Raw genomic sequence first — 18,701 nt, 5'->3', positions numbered from 1 at the left:
GACTATTCAGCATTTCTATTTATTGTCATGTAAGTTTAGTAAGATATTGTTCTAGGAATTTTCCATTCAAATTTATTAGCATAAACACTATAATATACACTTATTTTTTTAATAAATATAAGAACACTACATTTTGATTTTTGTTAATTTTCTATATTATGCATTTGTCTTCTACTTCAGTGATTTTTGCATTTATGTTCATTATACTAGTATACTTCCCTCTGCTCTCTTTTTGTTTGATTTGCTCTTAATTTTGTAGCTTATTCATATGTGAACTCAGAACACTGATATTTAGCTCTTTTCTAATTTAGCTGCATCCTGCAAGTTTAGATATGTCATATGCTCATTATAACTTAATAAGTTCAAAATATTTTTTAAAATAGGTTTTTTGGTGATTTCTTCTTTGACTCATAGATTTTTAAGGAGTTTTTTTGCTTAATTTTCAAGGTAGTGGACATTTTATATTTATCTTTTTATTGTCTATGTCTAGCTTTTTAAGTTTGAAAACATATACAAAGTATTTAAAATCTACATTTAAAAAACTCCAACAATAAGCCTCAATGTGTCTGTTTTTATCATTACTGGGTCAGATTTTTTTTTTTTAATCAGAGACTGATTGAGTTGTTTGAGCTGTCTTCAAGTTTTCTACCATAGGTTGGCCCTGATCATATACTTATGGGCTTCCCTGGTAGTTCAGCTGGTAAAAAAATACGTGTGCAATGCAGGAGACCCCGGTTCAATTCCTGGGTCAGAAAGATCCCCTGGAGAAGCGATAGGCGACCCCCTCCAGTATTCTTGGGCTTCACTAGTGGCCCAGTCGGTAAAGAATCCATCTGCAGTGAGGGAGACCTGGGTTCAATCCCTGGCTTGGGAAGATCCCTTGGAGGGAGGCATGGCAACCCACTCCAGTATTCTTGCCTGGAGAATCTCCATGACAGAGGGTCCCAGTCCATAGAGCTGCAAAGAGTCAGACATGACTGAGCAACTGAGCACACACAGATCATATACTTAGCCAGCCAGAAATCCAACTGAGAATCTGGGGTTTTCTAGGTCACCTCCTCCTTGGAGGATCCAGAACTCCTACTTTGTCTTTTCAGTACCATGAGATGACATCAAACTCCTCTTAAACCTTCAGGAGCTTTTTGCCTACCTTGCTGCTGCTGCTACTAAGTCACTTCAGTCGTGTCCGACTCTTAGCGACCCCATGGACTGCAGCCTACCAGGCTCCTCTGTCCATGGGATTTTCCAGGCAAGAGTACTGGAGTGAGGTGCCATTGCCTTCTCCTTTTGCCTACCTTACTGCTCTTTTAAAAAGTAGTAGAAGAAAGTTGGTTCACTCGCAATTCCTTCCTCTCCAGGATCTTAACCATATGAGTTCTGCTTGTTTTAACCATTCTCATAGGTCATCACCACTTTTTAATTTTTGTCTTTTAACTGGCTTTTCTCATTGTGTTGTGTTAATGTGTCACATGCTGCTCCATGAGAGCCAGAAGCAAAATCAACTGCTTTCATCTCAGCCTCTTTATAATCCATTCTGCATATAAAAGCAGGATAATTTTTATAAAGTTTTAATCAGATGCTTCCCTCCTCCAATGGCCTCTTACCACATTTACAATCAAATCCCAATCACTTCCCTGCCTCTCTCTCACACTTTATCTTATACCTGACCCTATCCCTTCCATACTTGACATCTTCCTGCCACAGTGACCTTCCTGCTGTTTAGACATGCAAGCTTGTTACACCCAAGACTTCACACTGGCTGCTTCCTCTGTCTGAGATGCACATCCAACGAGTTCTTCATATGTCTGGCTTCTCAATTCACATGACAGCAACTCAGAGAGGCCTTCCTGGAGCACAGCAGTCTAAGGCAGCTCTACTCCATCAGACACATCATATTATGAGATGGTGTTTCCTTCAGGTTGAAAAGAAAGAAAGTGAAAGTGAAGTAGCTCAGTCATGTCTGACTCTTTGTGACCCCATGGACTACGGCCTACCATGATCTTCCATCAATGGGATTTTCCAGGCAAGAGTACTGGAGTGGGTTGCCATTGCCTTCTCCAGAGGATCTTCCCGACCCAGGGATCAAACCCAGGTCTCCCACATGGTAGGCAGACACTTTACCATCCGATCCACCAGGGAAGCCTTAAGGTTACTTGGTTTCTAATCCTCTGAGCTTGTGACCAGACTGGAGTAGTAAGGGGATTAATTAACCCAGCTCTGAGAGAAGCAGAGAGACTGGGTAGAGATGAATATACACCAGGGCCCAGGCCCAATTTTAATATCTGCTCAACCTGCTTGATATTTCTGAGACTCCACTTTCAGGAATTCCCTGTTTTATTTAGAGGCAGAAGTATACTCTGTATATAAGCATGCTGAACAGATAACCCCAAACTCATTAGTTGCTGCTGTTTCTGTTTAACTTCTCTGTGAAGTTATAATCTTATAAATGCTCATTATATCCATCCTGGAAAGTAAACAGACCTAAAATCAAGAAGAGTGTTCCCAGGGTGAAAAGAAGTTTCTAATTACAGTAATAATAATAAAAAAAAGAGATAAATCAATCAACTTGGAAGTCTTCTTTTTAATTTTTTTAGTCTGCATTACATTTAATATCTATTTCTCTCCATTTTTCCTCATTTAAAAATTCTAATTGTAACTTTAATTTTTCTAAGATTTAGCTAGCCTGTTTTAATCAGCAAAAATATGTTTCAAGTTTGAACTTGCATAAATTTGAAAAAATCACATAAGACTTTAATGAAACATTAATCATAGAAATAAATTTAGCATTTAAATTACATGTTAAAGGGTATTCTTGCTCTTAACTGCGAGCAACATCAATTATTTCTCACTGAACATCGCTGGAATGTTAATTAGCAAATACAGAAAGTAGGACACTTGATCCTCATTTACCTTCTTGCATAGAGATTTACTGGCTTGCATAAATCCATCAGGAGCAAGGAATCTTCATTTCATTCACCATGGGTTGCAATGTGAGACCCAGAAGCCAACATTACCTTTCACTTGTAAGGAGGTCAGGAAACCACGCAATGTGTGTGATTAAAGTAAACCCAGCTCAGTTGCCATCTCACGTCCGTGCACACCACAAGCTACACCCATGAGACGTTTCTGAACTGCCCCAAAGTGTCTGTGGATGCCTTGGTACCTTTGCATATGCACCTGGAATGCCCTCCCTCTCCCCCAAAATGTCCTACCCCTTGTCAAGACCCAAGTCCAAGAGTGCACCCTCTGTGAGGTCTTCCCTCAGTGCTTTGCAGCATCCTGTCCACACCTTGATTAGGACATTTATTTCACTGTATTGTTTCCTTCCATGTGCCTGTGGGGTCTTATCTATCAATCATTTTTGTGTCCTTCCTGCCACTTCAACTTCTATTACAGAGTAGATGCACAATAAATATTTCTTAAATGAATCAATAATCAACCATGAGAACTTCACCTTGCTTTCCCCATATTAAAAAATTCATTTATCCTTTAAACTTATTCTCCAGAAGTAGGCATTCATACAATTAGCTGGAAAGAACAACTTAAGCTTTTGATAATTGACGTGGGCCTTATCACTCAATGCTGTAGATGTCAACTGATTTTTTTCACCTAAAGTAAGAGGATATAATGGTCGTTCTGAGTATCTGATACAAGCTATAGATACTTTCTCCAGAATTTATTCACAACCACCCATGCACAAAACTGATCAATATCAGGCTCTGAACTGGTTCAAATTCTGGTTCTGTCATTTACCAGCTGTATGATCTTAGGAAAATCACTTAACTTCTCTGTGTCTTGGTTTCTTCATCTTTCAATGGGGATAACAATAGTACATATCTTACAGGATTGTTATGAGGATGAAATGAGTTAATTATATAACATATTTAGAACATGGCTTGGCATAGTAAGCCCTATAGAAACTACCAGGATTAGGCTCTGGGAACTGGAGGTATCAAGATAAATTGGACAGGATTTCTTTCCTTGAGGAGCTCAAAGTCTCATGAGGAAGACAGCTGTGCAAATAAAAGATACTCTGGTAGAAGTCTGGACAAAGGAGCAGAGGATGGAGCACTTTCCTTCTGAGGCCTAGGAGAGGGTACCAGGCAGGAGGTGGTATTTTAGCTGAGAATCTATGGATAAGCAGGAGTCACTGGTAGCATTAGTTGAGGATGTCCATTTTAGGCAGATGTAAGCAAAGAAACAATTTATACAGCCACGTGAAAGCAGCCACTGAGAGTGACTTCAGTACAGTGTCGGAGGTGAAAGGTGCTGGAAGTACAACTGAAGCACACTGCGGACACTATAAACCCGTTTATTCAGCACCCATGTTCACCGCCTCTTCCCCTGCCCTCCCTGTTGGAGTCGGGGAAGTGAAATATCAGATCTTCCCAAATAGGTGAGGTCCTGTGACAGTTAATAGGGCTTTTGCTGAAAAGGGCTTCTCCTACAGGATAAAAATTGAAAGCCTTTCAAGAAGAAAGTTTCTTTCTTTCTTTTTTTTTTTTTTTTGCTTTGTTCCTACCTGGAACTTGGGTTTGAAGTTCTCAGACAGGAAGAGGAGAGCCATCTGCTGAGGTATAGTAGGAATACCCAGAAAGCTCAGGTCCCTGGGGGCTGTGCTCAGTGGTTGCACTGCCTGCGCACCTCCCTCTGGACTTACTGTTTGTGAGAAATATCACAGCTGGCCAGGCTTTCTCTAGTTCAGAGCCAGAGGCATCCCTAACTGACACAAGTGGTAAAAGACGCTGGGTCATCGAAGGCCTCAGATGATCTCCACTGGGGCTGAGACATCCACATTTGAGCACTGGGCACTCTAGGCTCATTTAGGGGCTTTGAAAATACAGCTTTGCAGTAACACAAACCACTGTTTTAAATCACTTCTCAGCCAGTTACTCTTCTGGTTAACTTGAGAAAGCAAGTGAAACAAGCTCAGTCTGAGCCTTGTGGGGGAGACACATGGTAGAACTTATTTTGGGATGCAAACCTTCGCCACAGCATGCTGGAAAGACCCGAGTAGGTCAAGAAGCAGAGGAAGACTGAGAGCTTGCTATGTCCTTGCAGAGCAAAATAAATCTGAACTAAAGATTCAGAAATTGCTTCAGAACCTAAAGTGAATCTAGTTGACATTTTAAGCCAAAACATATTCTGATGGTGCTGGATTTTATAAATGCTCTTTGAGACTTATAATAATACCTTTATGGCTAAAGGTCTTAGTACAAGCTTCTCTAAAGTTCTTCAGAAGAAAGAGGCTTTTTTCTTTTCATGTACTATAAATTTCTGTGGCATCTTGTATTCCCAGGAATGCAGTGAGAAGTCCATAAATAACTGCCAAGAATAGCCAGGAATGTAGGAACAAATCATTTAAGATTCATGACTCCATGCTAGTGGCACTATGCATGCTTTCAGTCTGTTGATAACCAAAGTAGTAAGAAGCTCAAATACAACTCTATCTCCCTTATGGCACCTTCTACAAAGCATGTGTGGTGCTCAGACATGTCCTACTCTTTGCAACCCCATGGATTGTAGCCTACTGGGTTCCTCTGTCCATGGAATTTTCCAGGCAAGAATACTGGAGTGGGTTGCCATTTCCAGCTTTGGGGGATCTTCCCAACCTCAGACTCAAACCCAAGTCTCTTGGGTCTCCTATGTTGGCAGGTGGATTCTTTACCACTGAGCCACTTGGGAAGCCCTTATAAAGCCTAATTAAGCCTAGGAAGCAGAAAATGAAAAATCTTTGTCCCCAGATATCTACACTTTCTTGTCAAGGATACTTGAAAGTTCTGCATCAGAGATGATCTACTTTGAAGAATAAAAGAATACTGCCCAAAGTGAGTGCCTTGGACCATCAGCACCAGCCTGATAAGGATAATATGATGCTCAGATCGAGGATAACTGATTTCTCAAAGTTACACAACTAATAACTAGCCAAGCTGGGATTTGAACCAAGGTCTGTGTCACTGCAAAGCTGTGCTTTTAACTCCTACATTATATTGCAGCACTTTCATGTCCTAAGCCTCCCTGTTCCTTAAGCCACGCAGTCTGCAGATTATTCCCTCAAGCTAAAGAAGGGAGCTAGGCAGTCAATGGGGTGACAACTTTCTGCTAGTTCTCTCGGACAAGACTTAGTCACTGTGAGGCTGAGCCAGATGAGGTCTTGTTGAGGAACCTCCTTGCTCCCAGCTGGCGGAGGAGACACATGTAGGAGAAGAAAATCACCTTCATCAGACTATTCATCAAACTATTCAAAAGTTCCAGCAAGTTGCCTAGCACCAAGCAAACCAGGAAGATGGTGTGAATGATTTAAATCTATTTAAATTTATACCTATTTAAATCAAATAGTATGCAACCCCAGTGTTATTCTAGGGCTTATTGTTTTACCTGTCCCAGGAACCTGACAGTGTGAGAATCTCTGGAACTGGTCCAGACGGACACAGTTTAAATTTGTCACTCTCACTCAAGGGCCACACGTGTGGGAAGTATGTGAGAATGCATTTCTTCCTGCTCCCACAGAAAGGCAGAGAGAGGGAGTTCTGCTTGCAGGCTCAGAATCAGATGAAGAGGCTATTACAGTCGTCCCCTCGTATGTTGGGGTACTGGTTCCAGTACCCACCAAGACATGGAAACAACTTAAATGCCCATCGACAGAGGAATGAATAAAGAAAATGTTTTACATGCATATAATATAGTAATATAATATATATATATAATATATATATATAATATATAATATATATAATATATATATATATAATATAATAATAAAAAAGAAAGAAATAAAGGCATTTGCAGCAACATGGATGAATGAGCTTATCTACAAAACAGAAGCAGAGTCATAGACATAGAAAACAAATTTATGGTTACCAGGGGGTAAGGGCAGAAGGATAAACTGGGAGATTGCGACTGACATATACACACTGAAAGTGAAAGTGAAGTCGTTCAGTCCTATCCAACTCTTTGTGACCCCATGGACTGTAGCCCACCAGGCTCCTCGGTCTATGGGATTTTCCAGGCATGAATACTGGAGTGGGTTGCCATTTCCTTCTCCAGGGGATCTTCCTGACCCAGGGATCAAACCTGGGTCTCCCACATTGCAGGCAGACAGACGCTTTACCATCTGAGCTGTAAAATAGACAACGAATAAGGACTTACTGTTTACCACAGGGAACACTACTCAATACTCTAATGGTATGTATGGAAAAAGAATCTAAAAAAGTGTGGATATATGTATAACTGATTCACTTTGCTATATTCTTGCTATATACTTGATTCACTTTGCTATAACACAACATTGTAAATCAACTATACTCCAATAAAAATTAAAATAAAATAAATATAAAAAAAACTCCACTTCACCCACTTAAAAAAAAATTCCTAGGAGCTACAACCCAAGGAAAACATGGCCCCCCTCTAGGACCAAGAGAACCATGAACTAAGCAGAAGAGTTTGGGGCTCCAAGAAGGGAGGGAGTAGCACGTGGGCTTCATGGTCAGTCACTTCTCTTTGTCACTTAAGCCCGTTTTTCAGGGCCCGGGCACTCACCTCAGCCTGCCAGATGGGGTTCACAGTGTTGCCAATGATTTTGGATCGCCTCTCCTGTCCATGGTGGGGGAGGGCAGGAAAGATGCTGTGCTTCCCAGGCTGAATAGAAATCTTCAGGTAAGGGTCTGGGTTGAAAAACATCCCTTTCTTCAACCCCATGGCCTGGAAATCTATAAAATAGAGGATATTTCAATTTTGTGTGTTTTAGTAAGGTTAAAGATTATCTGTCTGTGGAATTCTCCAGGCAAGAATACTGGAGTGGGTAGCCATTCCTTTCTCCAGGGGATCTTCCTGACTCAGGGATCGAACCCGAGTCTCCCGCATTGCAGGCAGATTCTTTACTGTCTGAGCCATCAGGGAAGGCCCAAAAGATTAGATTAGGTTTTATACAAGGAAAAGAGTCCATTTGAAACACAGAAAAAATTTCAATCCTGAACCACCGTTTTTCACCTCATTACAAAATATGGACTGATGTGTCTCCAGAACCCATTACATGAAACATTTACTGACGTATATTAAATTGGTTTGGTAAGAACTGCCTGTAATAAATCAATACTGGCATTGTGGTCACTATGCTTTTCAAGAGAAGACTGTTGACCCTTTCTGGTTTGGACTTCTGGTGCTCCTCAGGCAGGTTGGGATAAGGCTGAGGGTTACCTCAGGAAACCTGGGTGCACACTGAGAGAGGAAATCCATCTTGGAAAATTCAGTGGGTCTAGGTGAAAATTCTTCAAAGTGGAGACAGAAAAACAAGGGCTCTAGTCACACAGTAAATAGGATCTTCACTGACTAAGGAAAGAGAGAATTAGGAGAAAAAAAAGAAAGATGAAGATTAAAAGAGTGAAGAGCAGGGGCATTGGAGGAAAGAAAAAAATCATGGCCTCCATGGAGCTAATGCACTTCAGTGAGGAGAGTTCTGAGGAGAGACCATGCTGTCAGGAGGAAAGGCTTTGAAAACTGAGCCGTTCCCTGTAATTGAAAGTATCTGATCATGTAAAATTTCATGCTGTGTGTAGAGGGGAGAGAGAGGTGATAGTGGTTTATAGCTGTTCTGCCGACAATCTGAAATCATCTTATATTTATTGGAAATAAATTTATAATATCAAAAACATAATTAAAATTTTTGTATTATTAAAGTATTTTCCAAAAAATTGTTCCTACTTATACTTAAGTAAAAGAAACAGTTAAAAATACATCGGATTGATTCTCAAGTATGGTATAAGTTGTGAGGTGTTTGGAGGAATTTGTCACTGATGGAAAAAAGTACAGGAGCTTTCATGTGAATTTAAACGATACTTTGAATTGACTCAGAGCAGTCTCCGTAACAACACTGTTCTTCCACTCTTGCGTTATTATATACTGCTGTGAGGTGGGATAAACATTGGAAAAGATAAACATCACGGAAATTTGTAGAACTCAGCTATCACCCATAGAAATGTGTGACAGCCTGAGTCTTTTCTCCTTAGAAAGGTCTGTTCATAGGGTTGATCTTTCGGTAGTGTCAGGGGGGTTCTCACACCTCAGAACTAATAAGAACTCATCTCTGTGCCCCAAGTGTTTGTGCAAACTACCCTGTTTACACCGAACACCTGCTTTCCTCTGGGAGTCTGGAATTTTAGTAAGTCCTAGGAGGAATTTGGCCACATGAGCAGCCCCCAGTGAAAACCTTGGATTCTGAATCTTTATTGAGCCTCCTTGTTTCCCTGGTGGCTCAGAAGGTAAAGAATCTGCCTGTAGTGTGGGAGAGCTGGGTTTGATCCCTGGATCAGGACAATCCCCTGGAGAAGAGAATGGCAACCCACTCCAGTATTGTTGCCTAGAGAATTCCATAGACAGAGGAGCCTGGTGGGCTACAGTCCATGGGGTCGCAAAAAGTCAGACATGACTGAGTGACTAAAAAAATTTTTGATAGATAATAATTCATATTTTTATCACAACTTGTTGCTGGGGAAAATGAACCCAAGCTGTATGACTCCAGTGAGAGAGGACTCATGGAAATTTGCACCTGCTATCTTCCAGATTTCATCCCAGGTACCTTTTTCCTTTGCAATTTGCTTTTTCTCTTTTCAATGTTTTATAGTCATGAGTACGATAATACTCATGAGTTCTCCTAGTGAGTCATCATTTCTGGGAGGTGGTATTGGGGACAATGGCTGAGAATGTGATAGACATATAGATTTATTCACCATAAAATAATATGACTATCATCGCCTTCATCACCTCCACCACTACTGCCGGCCATTTATTGATTAGTTACTAAATTCTGGGGACCATTCTATGCCCTTCAAATATATAATCTGATTTAATCCTAGTTACAAACTCTACAAAGTAGTTATTATATCACTAGTTTGAGGAAGAAAACATAGAGGCTTCTGAGTTAAGTAATTTGAACAGGTTTTTATAGTTGGTCAACGTCAGAAATGAAATTTGAACCTGCCTCTTTGATTCCAAAGTCTGTGTTTTTAACCAAAATGTGATACTACCTTTTTATAAAAATTCCAACTTTGGCATGGGTCAAATCCTTATGTATAAATAGGTCTTTTGAAAAAATTCTCTTCCATCAAACAACTTATCTAAATCTGCATAATATGTCTTTATCACATGTTTGATACCTGCTAAGTCTAGTCATGCTTCATTGTTCTTGTTTTTTTGTCCGAAAGAAAACATCTTTTTTTACTACTCACACATTTATTCTTCCATATTAATCTTATTAATTTTTTAAAAAGCTGCCTTCAAAGAATTGGAATTTTGATCAGAATTGTATTAAATTTATAGATTAATTTTGGGAGAAATGGGAACTTTATACTCAGGAGCATATATTTCTTCATATTTTCATGCCTCATTTCATGTCCTCCAGTGAGCTTTTATAGTTTAAATTCAATTTGTATATTTATTAAAATATGTGTTTCACAGAGTAAAATGTTTGAAAACTGCTGTATTAAGGAGTCAATTAGGACTTTAAAGAGCGCTCGGCTGGGAGTCAGTATATTCAGATTTTAGTCTGGAACACTCACTGTTGAACTTTAAAACTTTAGAAAATTGATGTAACTTTTTGGGTCTCAATGTTTTCAACTCTGAGATTGTTGGAATGGATGTGTATAACAACACATAGAGTTTTATGATTTTCCAAAAGTAAATGATACATTAATGGGAGAATATTTAATTTTCCTCCATTTTTCCTGTATTAGTTTTTTGTTCTGATGATAAACATGATACACACTTATTATAACATTTTTAAATACAGAAGGAAAAGAAACAGAATTTTAAAGTTATTTCAAATTGTACTGCCTAGTAGCAGCCATTGCCAGACTTTTTCTTTATTGTCTTTCAGTAATTTGCACAGTTGAGACCATACTGTATATATAAACATTTGTCCTAAATTTTTTCTTTTGCCTGGATTATATAATAAAATGTCTGGTCCCATGTCTTTTAGAACATTTTGTATATATAATTCTTAAGAGTATATGGTATTTCATTATTTGACTCTGTGGTAATTTTGAATGTTTAAATTGTCTCCAATACCTGTGGGGAAAAAACCCTTTATTTGCATTTGCAATTTGTTGAGGTTGCAGTGTTAATTCTTTGAAAATTAAAGGGATAATAGTTACATAGGAAATTTATTACCACCAAGAAGTGGTAAAAACTGAATATATAAACAGATTTGAAAAGTAAAATATTTGCATCAACAATCTTGCTTGCCATGTCTACTGTATTCTTGAAATTTTCCATGATCTATCTTTCTGCTTATTTCTCATTTTTTATCCTAAAAATAAAAGCAGTCCAATTATATGCAGTATCTCCAGTTTTTGAGGTTTTGTTTTTTTTTCTAATCTCTCTGTATACTGGAGTGGATATTCACATATTACTCTCAGATAAGATGCAAGGGTGAAATTCTTTGAGCCCTTGAAAACCTGAAAATGTGTTTCTCTTGCCTTCTCATATAAACGACAACCTGGTAGGCACAGAAATCTTCAGCTAAAATATGCTACCCTTAAAGCTCTGTAGCCTTTGCTTCATGATTTTAGTGTTCTGTATTATAAGACAAATCTGAAATTAACATGAGGTTTATCCTTTTGTATCATGCTTTTTCCACTCAGATGGCTACTCTGTTTGCATTTAAAAATTTGTTTTAAAAAAAAGGCATTTGTCTAGACATTGCTCTCTGCACATACTTTTTTCCTAGTATGTGATAGTCAAATTTAAAGATGCAAAATTATATCCAGCTCAAAAAAATCTTTCTGCTATTATTATTTGTTCTGATCTCTTCATCAGAATTATCCATGTATTGCTCTGTATTTGTCATCCATCTTTTTACTTCCTTATCTTTTTAAGTCTGACCCTTCTATGTTTTCGATGAGAGAATCTCAAGTTGGTCTACCCAATTCTAATAATGTAGTGAGTATACTCTTTGCTGCTTTCTAAAATCTCTCAAAGCTCACTTTGAATTCAATGACTGTACCTTTCAGAATTTATTTTAAATCTTTCCTTGACTATAATAGACAGAAAAATGGTCTCACACAGATGACCATGATCTAATTCCTGGAACCTGTGAATATGTCACCTTACACAGTAGAAGGGACTTTACAGACATGCTGAAGAATCTTGATTGAGATGGAAAGATTCAGTGTAATTATAAGAGTCCTTATAAAGTGGAGGAAGGAGGAGCAAGATGAGGAGAAAGTGATGTGACAGCAGAAGCAGAGACTGGAGTGATACAACCGTGAGCCAAAAACATGCATAACAGACTTTAGAATCTCAGAGATGAGCATATTCTTCCTAGGAGATCCCAGAAGGGAACCAGCCTTGCCTGTTGATACCTTGATTTTCATCCCTTAAGATTCATTTTGGATTTCTGATCTCCAGAACTGTATGAATACATGTGTGTTGTTTCAAGCCACTAACTTTATGGTAATTTGTTACAGCAGCAATAGGAAACAAATACATTGACTTTCTTTTATCTTCAAAGACCTCCCTTATCATTTTTCTTCATCCTAGACTTCTTACCTGATAGATTTTGCACTTTCCTGTGTTTTATAGAGTGTACAAGCAGATGAGTAACATATCCTTTACTTCTCCTCAGTATATATTTGTGACAAAATACTTCCTTTTTCCTCTTGAGTGTTATGTCCTTCAACTTTTTTTTCCCCATTCTCGACACATTTTTTAGGACCATGAGTAGGTTGTGTGTAGCCCTGGTATTGTCCATCTTTAGTTAGTTTGGTTGTACAATGGGCTGCTGTTAGAATCCTCATCCCTACTTTTATACCTGGAGATGACTAGCATCTAGTTAACTTCTTTGATAATCTGTAGGTTTTGCTTAGTTATAGATTTGATGACCTTTTAAACTTTCTTTGAGGCATGACATTTATCATGATACTTTAAGCAGTATTTACTTTTCCTTGACAGTGAGTTAAACACAGACATATTCAATTACAAAGTATTATATCTCCACTACCATTCCAGGCATGCTTCTTTAGTTGCTCATTTTATACCTCCAGCCATATTTCATTGTTGGCAATTTTTGCCTTGAGGTAACTGTAAGAAAAATGATATATTGGGGACCATAGGAAATGAAGTGAAGTGAAGTGAAATCACTCAGTCATGTCCAACTCATTGTGACCCCATGGACTGTAGCCTACCAGGCTCCTCCATCCATGAGATTCTCCAGGCAAGAATACTGGAGTGGGTTGCCATTTCCTTCTCCAGGCATTGTAGGCAGATGCTTTACGATCTGAGCTACCAGGGAAGCCCATATATATTGGTCCCCTATATATTGGGGACCATAGGAAATGAACCAATCCTGATCCTTAGAAAGTAGCTATTTGAACCAAACTGGTGATGGTAGTGGGGTGGTTTCATTTCCTCTGGTCAGTCTATGAGTCCATGTCTGCATGGCAGAGCCAAAAATGGGAACCAATGAATGGAGATTTTGTCTCTTTCCGCAGTTCCATGCTGTCTATCCTGAATGGCATCCCTTGTAGACTTTAGGATTTTAGTGAGCTCTGGTTGGTGAAAATTCTTAATTTCTTACAGACAGTAGTTTTCCTGGTTTCTACTGTTTCTGAAGGCTTGTATAAATAATTGTTAGTTATCAAGCATTTCAATGGGAATATAAGAATAACAAATCAGGAGTTGTTAGTTTTCTGTCCTGCTGCTGCTGCTGCTACTGCTAAGTCACTTCAGTCATGTCCGACTCTGTGCAACCCCATAGATGGCAGCCCACCAGGCTCCCCTGTCCCTGGGATTCTCTAGGCAAGAACACTGGAGTGGGTTGCCATTTCCTTCTCCAATGCTTGAAAGTGAAAAGTGAAAGTGAAGTTGCTCGGTCGTGTCCGACTCCTAGCAACCCCATGGACTACAGCCCACCAGGCTCCTCTGTCCATGGGATTTTCCAGGCAAGAGTACTGGAGTGGGGTGCCATTGCCTTCTCCATTTCTGTCCTAGTAATACAAATTATTGAGTTTTTTTCTTTAAAAAAAAACACAAAAAACTGAGACACATTCTATTGATGAATGTGGGCTTTTTAAAGACTTACTTTCTTTTAGAGTAGTTGTAGATTAATAGCAAAATCAAAAGGAAATACATAGATTTCCCCTATACTGCCTGCTTCACACATGCATAGCCCCCCACCCCCATTCTCAACATCTACCAGATTGGTACATTGGTTACAGTTGATGAGCCTAGACTGACACATCATCATCATAGTGTCCCTTTGATGAGAGACACTTTACCTTTCTTCCCCAAATCCATAATTTACACTAGGATTCACTTTTGGCACTATACATTCAATGGCATTGGCAAATGCATTATTACATGTATCCATCATTACTCTCTCAAACAGAGTATTTTCACTGCCCTAAAAACCCTGTGCCCCACCTATTCATCTCTCATCCCCTAGAACCACTGATGTTTCTATCATCTTCATAGTTTTACCTTTACCAGAATGTGACATAGTTGGATTCACATAGCATGAAGCCTTTCCAGATTGGCCTTTTTCGATGAGTAATATACATTCAAGATTCCTCAGGTCTTTTCATGGCCTGATAGCTCATTTCTTTTTAGCACTGAATAATATTCCATTATCTGAATGTACTACAGTTTATTTATTCATTCACCTACTGAAAGACATCTTGATTGCTTCCAAGTTTTGGCAATCATAAAAAAAGCTGCTATAGACATCTGTGTCAGGTTTTTGGGGGTAATTTCCAAGCAATGTGATCATGGGGTCATGTAGTAAGAGTATGTTTAGTTTTGAAAGAAACTACCAAAATGCATTTCAGAGTGTCTGTACCATTTGCTTTCCTACCAGCAATAAATGTGAGTTCCTTTTGCTCCACGTCTTTGCCAGCATTTAGTGTTTTCAGTGTTCTGGATTTTGGTCATTCCAATAGGTACATAGTAGTATCTCTTTTTAATTTGCATTTCCCTAATGATATCTGCTGGATCATTGAAAAAGCAAGAGAGTTTTAGAAAAAACATCTATTTCCACTTTATTGACTATGCCAAAGCATTGGACTGTGTGGATCACAATAAACTGTGGAAAATTCTGAAAGAGATGGGAATACCAGACTACCTGACCTGCCTTTTGAGAAATCTGTATGCAGGTCAGGAGGCAATAGTTAGAAATGGACATGGAACAACAGACTGGTTCCAAATAGGAAAAGGAGTGTGTCAAGGCTGTATGTTGTCACCCTGCTTATTTAAGTTATATGCAGAGTACATCATGAGAAACGCTGGGCTGCAGGACCAGACAGCTTCACAGCTGAATTCTACCAAAAATTTAGAGAAGACCTAACACCTATTCTACTCAAACTCTTCCAGAAAACTGCAGAGGAAGGTAAACTTTCAAACTCATTCTATGCGGCCACCATCACCCTAATACCAAAACCTGACAAAGATGCCACAAAAAAAGAAAACTACAGGCCAATATCATTGATGAACATAGATGCAAAAATCCTTAACAGAATTCTAGCAAACAAAATCCAACAACATATTATAAAGATCATACATCATGATCAAGTGGGCTTTATCCCAGGGATGCAAGGATTCTTCAATATCCACAAATCAATCAATGTAATACACCACATTAACAAATTGAAAAATAAAAACCATATGATTATCTCAATAGATGCAGAGAAAGCCTTTGACAAAATTCAACATCCATTTATGATAAAAACTCTCCAGAAAGCAGGAATAGAAGGAACATACCTCAACATAATAAAAGCTATATATGACAAACCCACAGCAAACATTATCCTCAATGGTGAAAAATTGAAAGCATTTCCCCTAAAGTCAGGAACAAGACAAGGGTGCCCACTCTCACTACTACTATTCAACATAGTTTTGGCCACAGCAATCAGAGCAGAAAAAGAAATAAATGGAATTCAGATTGGAAAAGAAGAAGTAAAATTCCCACTGTTTGCAGATGACATGATCCTCTACATAGAAAACTCTGAAGACTCCACCAGAAAATTACTAGAGCTAATCAATGAATATAGTAAAGTTGCAGGATATAAAACCAACACACAAAAATCTCTTGCATTCCTATATACTAACAATGAGAAAACAGAAAGAGGAATTAAGGAAAAATTTAATTCACCATTACAACAAAAAGAATAAAATACTTAGGAATATATCTACCTAAAGAAACAAAAGACCCATATATAGAAAACTATAAAACACTGGTGCAAGAAATTAAAGAGGACACAAATAGATGGAGAAATATACCATGTTCATGGATCAGAAGAATCAATATAGTGAAAATGAATATATTACTCAAAGCAATCTATAGATTCAATGCAATCCCTATCAAGCTACCAATGGTATTTTTCAGAAAGCTAGAACAAATAATTTCGCAATTTGTATGGAAATACAAAAAACCTCGAGTAGCCAAAGAAATCTTGAGAAAGAAGAATGGAACTGGAGGAATCAACCTGCCTGACCTCAGGCTCTACTACAAAGCCACAGTCATCAAGACAGTATGGTACTGGCACAAAGACAGAAATATAGATCAATGGAACAAAATAGAAAGCCCAGAGATAAATCCATGCATCTATGGACACCTTATCTTCGACAAAGGAGGCAAGAATATACAATGGAGAAAAGACAATCCCTTTAACAAATGGTGCTGGGAAAACTGGTCACCCACTTGTAAAAGAATGAAACTAGAACACTTTCTAACACCATACACAAAAATAAACTCAAAATGGATTAAAGATCTAAATGTAAGACCAGAAATTATTGAACTCCTAGAGGAGAACATAGGCAAAACACTCTGACATAAACCACAGCAGGATCCTCTATGACCCACTTCCCAGAATATTGGAAATACTAGCAAAAATAAACAAATGGGACCTAATTAAAATTAAAAACCTTCTGCACAACAAAGGAAACTATAAGTAAGGTGAAAAGAGAGCCTTCAGAATGGGAGAAAATAATAGCAAACAAAGCAATGGACAAAGAATTAATCTCAAAAATATACAAGCAACTCCTGCAACTCAATTCCAGAAAAATAAAAGACCCAATCAAAAAATGGGCCAAAGAACTAAACAGACATTTCTCCAAAGAAGACATACACATGGCTAACAAACACATGAAAAGATGCTCAACATCACTCATTATCAGAGAAATGCAAATCAAAACCATAATGAAGTACCATTTCACACCAGTCAGAATGGCTGTGATCCAAAAGTCTACAAGCGATAAATGCTGGAGAGGATGTGGAGAAAAGGGAACCCTCTTACACTGTTGGTGGGAATGCAAACTAGTACAGCTACTATGGAGAACAGTGTGGAGATTCCTTAAAAAACTGGAAATAGAACTTCCATATGACCCAGTAATCCCACTGCTAGGCATACACACCGAGGAAACCAGAATTGAAAGAGATACGTGTACCCCAGTGTTCATTGCAGCACTGTTTATAATAGCCAGGACATGGAAGCAACCTAGATGTCCACCACCAGACGAATGGATAAGAAAGCTGTGGTACATATACACAAGGGAATATTACTCAGCCATTAAAAAGAATACATTTGAATCAGTTCTAAGAGGTGGATGAAACTGGAGCCTATTACACAGAGTGAAGTAAGCCAGAAAGAAAAACACCAATACAGTATACTAATGCATATATATGGAATTTAGAAAGATGGTAATGATAACCCTGTATGCAAGACAGCAAAAGAGACATAGATGTATAGAACAGTCTGTTGGACTCTATGGGAGAGGGTGAGGGTGGGATGATTTGGGAGAATGGCATTGAAACATGTAAATTATCATATGTGAAATGAATTGCCAGTCCAGGTTTGATGCATGATGCAGGGTGCTTGGGGCTGGTGCACTGGGATGACCCAGAGGGATGGTATAGGGAGGGAGGTGGGAGGGGGGTTCAGGATGGGAACACATGCACACCCATGGTGGATTTATGTCAATGTATGGCAAAACCAATATAATATTGTAAAGTAAGTAGCCTCCAATTAAAAAATATATATATATATATGTATATACTGCTACTGCTGCTAAGTCGCTTCAGTTGTGTCCAACTCTGGGCGACCCCATAGACAGTAGCCCACCAGGCTCCTCCAGCCCTGGGATTCTCCAGGCAAGAACACTGGAGTGGGTTGCCATTTCCTTCTCATATATGTGTGTGTGTGTGTGTGTATATATATATATATATATATATATATATATATATATATATATAAAGAGAAAAGCTGGGCTAGATGAAGCACAAGCTGGAATCAAGATTGCTGGGAGAGAAATATCAATAACCTCAGATATGCAGATGACACCACCCTTATGGCAGAAAGTGAAGAGGAACTAAAGAGGTAAGGAGCAGCAGCTGTGCTTTGCTGGAGCAGCCGTGAAGAGATACCCCAGGTCCAAGGTAAGAGAAACCCAAGAAAGATGGTAGGTGTTGCAAAAGGGCATCAGAGGGCAGACACAGTGAAACCATAATCACAGAAAATTAGTCAATCTAATCACACTAGGACCACAGCCTTGTCTAACTCAATGAAACCAAGCTATGCCCTGTGGGGCCACCCAAGATGGGCGGGTCATGGTGGAGAGGTCTGACAGAACGTGGTCCATTGCAGAAGGGAGTGGCAAACCACTTCAGTATTTTTGGCTTGAATGAACAGTATGAAAAAGGCAAAATCATAGGATAC

The 18,701-nt window shown here is 38.8% G+C and overlaps 1 protein-coding gene across 2 annotated transcripts in view; it reads right to left on the bottom strand.

The window, feature by feature from the left end:
* Nucleotides 1–18,701, bottom strand: part of HECW1 (HECT, C2 and WW domain containing E3 ubiquitin protein ligase 1) — a 326,637-nt gene that overhangs the window by 161,158 nt on the left and 146,778 nt on the right. For both annotated transcript variants that reach the window (XM_086396047.1, XM_086396048.1), the window contains one exon: nt 7,540–7,709. In XM_086396047.1, coding sequence (XP_086252173.1) covers nt 7,540–7,709 — 170 coding nt within the window. The remainder of the gene's footprint in view (nt 1–7,539; nt 7,710–18,701) is intronic.

The sequence above is a fragment of the Bos grunniens genome, chromosome 4 (genome assembly GCF_055505025.1).
Source record: "Bos grunniens cultivar Pamir isolate PY7600 chromosome 4, Bosgru_T2T1.0, whole genome shotgun sequence".
Taxonomy (NCBI): domain Eukaryota; kingdom Metazoa; phylum Chordata; class Mammalia; order Artiodactyla; family Bovidae; genus Bos; species Bos grunniens.
This window is presented reverse-complemented; position numbering and strand designations above follow the sequence as displayed.